Source organism: Procambarus clarkii, chromosome 70, assembly GCF_040958095.1.
Source record: "Procambarus clarkii isolate CNS0578487 chromosome 70, FALCON_Pclarkii_2.0, whole genome shotgun sequence".
In the NCBI taxonomy this organism is placed as follows: Eukaryota; Metazoa; Arthropoda; class Malacostraca; order Decapoda; family Cambaridae; genus Procambarus; species Procambarus clarkii.
In genome coordinates this window covers 19945750-19948249 of record NC_091219.1, presented here as the reverse complement: position 1 = coordinate 19948249, position 2500 = coordinate 19945750, and the positions used below count along the sequence as shown (strand labels likewise).

Sequence of the window (2500 nt, the reverse complement as noted above, 5' to 3'; positions counted from 1 at the left end):
CTTATAGATAGGATATCACACACTGCAGCTTTCCTTGGTTATCATAGGTATATCAACCCCCTCGAGTGACATCATGAGAGATGCGCTATCACTACGACAGATTAATTCGACAGATAACAGATTCGGGCACTGCCCGAAACGCTACGCGTACTAGTGGCTGTACAAGAATGTAACAACTCTTGTATATATCTCAAAAAAAAAAAAAAAAAATTAATGCCAGGTATCACTGCCATCACTATCACCACTATACCTACCACAACTACCACCACTACCACCACCATTACCAATAAAACAGATCAACAACCACCACTAAAAACAGCGGAAAGTAGGTATTCGTTGTAAGTAACGAATACCTACTAATCATGGTAGTTCCTGGGAGAGGTAGTTATCATGGTACTTCAGGTAACAACCTCATGGTATCATTCACGGTACCCGGGCTATACTTCGAGTTCATGGGAGACACTGTCACTATCACCGTAGGAACAGTAGCACTCCTACCCCACGGACGGAGCACTCCTACCCCACGGACGGAGGACTCCTACCCCACGGACGGAGCACTCCTACCCCACGGACGGAGGACTCCTACCCCACGGACGGAGCACTTCTACCCCACGGACGGAGCACTCCTACCCAACGGACGGAGCACTCCTACCCCACGGACGGAACACTCCTACCCCACGGACGGAGGACTCCTACCCCACGGACGGAGCACTCCTACCCACGGACGGAACACTCCTACCCCACGGACGGAGCACTCCTACCCCACGGACGGAGCACTCCTACCCCACGGACGGAGCACTCCTACCCACGGACGGAGCACTCCTACCCCACGGATGGAGCACTCCTACCCACGGACGGAGCACTACTACCCCACGGACGGAGCACTCCTACCCCACGGACGGAGCACTCCTACCCCACGGACGGAGCACTCTTACCCCACGGAAGGAGCTCTCCTACCCCACGGACGGAGCACTTCTACCCCACGGACGGAGCACTCCTACCCCACGGACGGAGCACTCCTACCCCACGGACGGAGCACTCCTACCCCACGGACGGAGCTCTCCTACCCCACGGACGGAGCACTCCTACCCCACGGACGGAGCACTCCTACCCCACGGACGGAGCTCTCCTACCCCACGGACGGAGCACTCCTACCCCACGGACGGAGCACTCCTACCCCACGGACGGAGCACTCCTACCCCACGGACGGAGCACTCCTACCCACGGACGGAGCACTCCTACCCCACGGACGGAGCACTCCTACCCACGGACGGAGCACTCCTACCCCACGGATGGAGCACTCCTACCCACGGATGGAGCACTCCTACCCCACGGACGGAGCACTCATACCCCACGGACAGAGCACTCCTACCCCACGGACGGAGCACTCCTACCCCACGGACGGAGCACTCCTACCCACGAACGGAGCACTCCTACCCCACGGACGGAGCACTCCTACCCACGGACGGAGCACTCCTACCCCACGGACGGAGCACTCCTACCCACGGACGGAGCACTCCTACCCCACGGACGGAGCACTCCTACCCCACGGACGGAGCACTCCTACCCCACGGACGGAGCACTCCTACCCACGGACGGAGCACTCCTACCCCACGGACGGAGCACTCCTACCCCACGGACGGAGCTCTCCTACCCCACGGACGGAGCACTCCTACCCCACGGACGGAGCACTCCTACCCCACGGACGGAGCACTCCTACCCCACGGACGGAGCACTCCTACCCACGGACGGAGCACTCCTACCCCACGGACGGAGCACTCCTACCCCACGGATGGAGCACTCCTACCCACGGATGGAGCACTCCTACCCCACGGACGGAGCACTCATACCCCACGGACGGAGCACTCCTACCCACGAACGGAGCACTCCTACCCCACAAACGGAGCACTCCTACCCACGAACGGAGCACTCCTACCCCACGGACGGAGCTCTCCTACCCCACGGACGGAGCACTCCTACCCCACGGACGGAGCACTCCTACCCCACGGACGGAGCTCTCCTACCCCACGGACGGAGCACTCCTACCCCACGGACGGAGCACTCCTACCCCACGGACGGAGCACTCCTACCCACGAACGGAGCACTCCTACCCCACGGACGGAGCACTCCTACCCACGGACGGAGCACTCCTACCCCACGGACGGAGCACTCCTACCCACGGACGGAGCACTCATACCCCACGGACAGAGCACTCCTACCCCACGGACGGAGCACTCCTACCCCACGGACGGAGCACTCCTACCCAAGGGCCTCGCCTCGGGACCCTAAGAATTGAATCGTAATAAGTTGAACTGGATTCTCCGCCTTCTTCTCGTTCTAAGGTCAATGATCTTAGTCTTCATATGTTCTTATTCTCATGATGTTATCATTGTTATTGTCCCTGGAGTACATTACTCCACCACACACCCCTCCTCTTGGACCTGTTATAGTCCTCTCTCTCTCTCTCTCTCCTCTCTCTCTCTCTCTCTCTCTCTCTCTC

General features: G+C 59.7%; 1 protein-coding gene across 1 annotated transcript; it reads left to right on the top strand.

Annotated features, from left to right (window-relative positions):
• Positions 1-362: 362 nt before the first annotated feature.
• Positions 363-2303, top strand: LOC138355979 (mucin-4-like). The gene has a single exon (XM_069311522.1). It carries the CDS (start codon positions 363-365, stop codon positions 2301-2303), a length of 1941 nt encoding a protein of 646 aa, XP_069167623.1.
• The last annotated feature ends 197 nt before the right edge of the window (positions 2304-2500 follow it).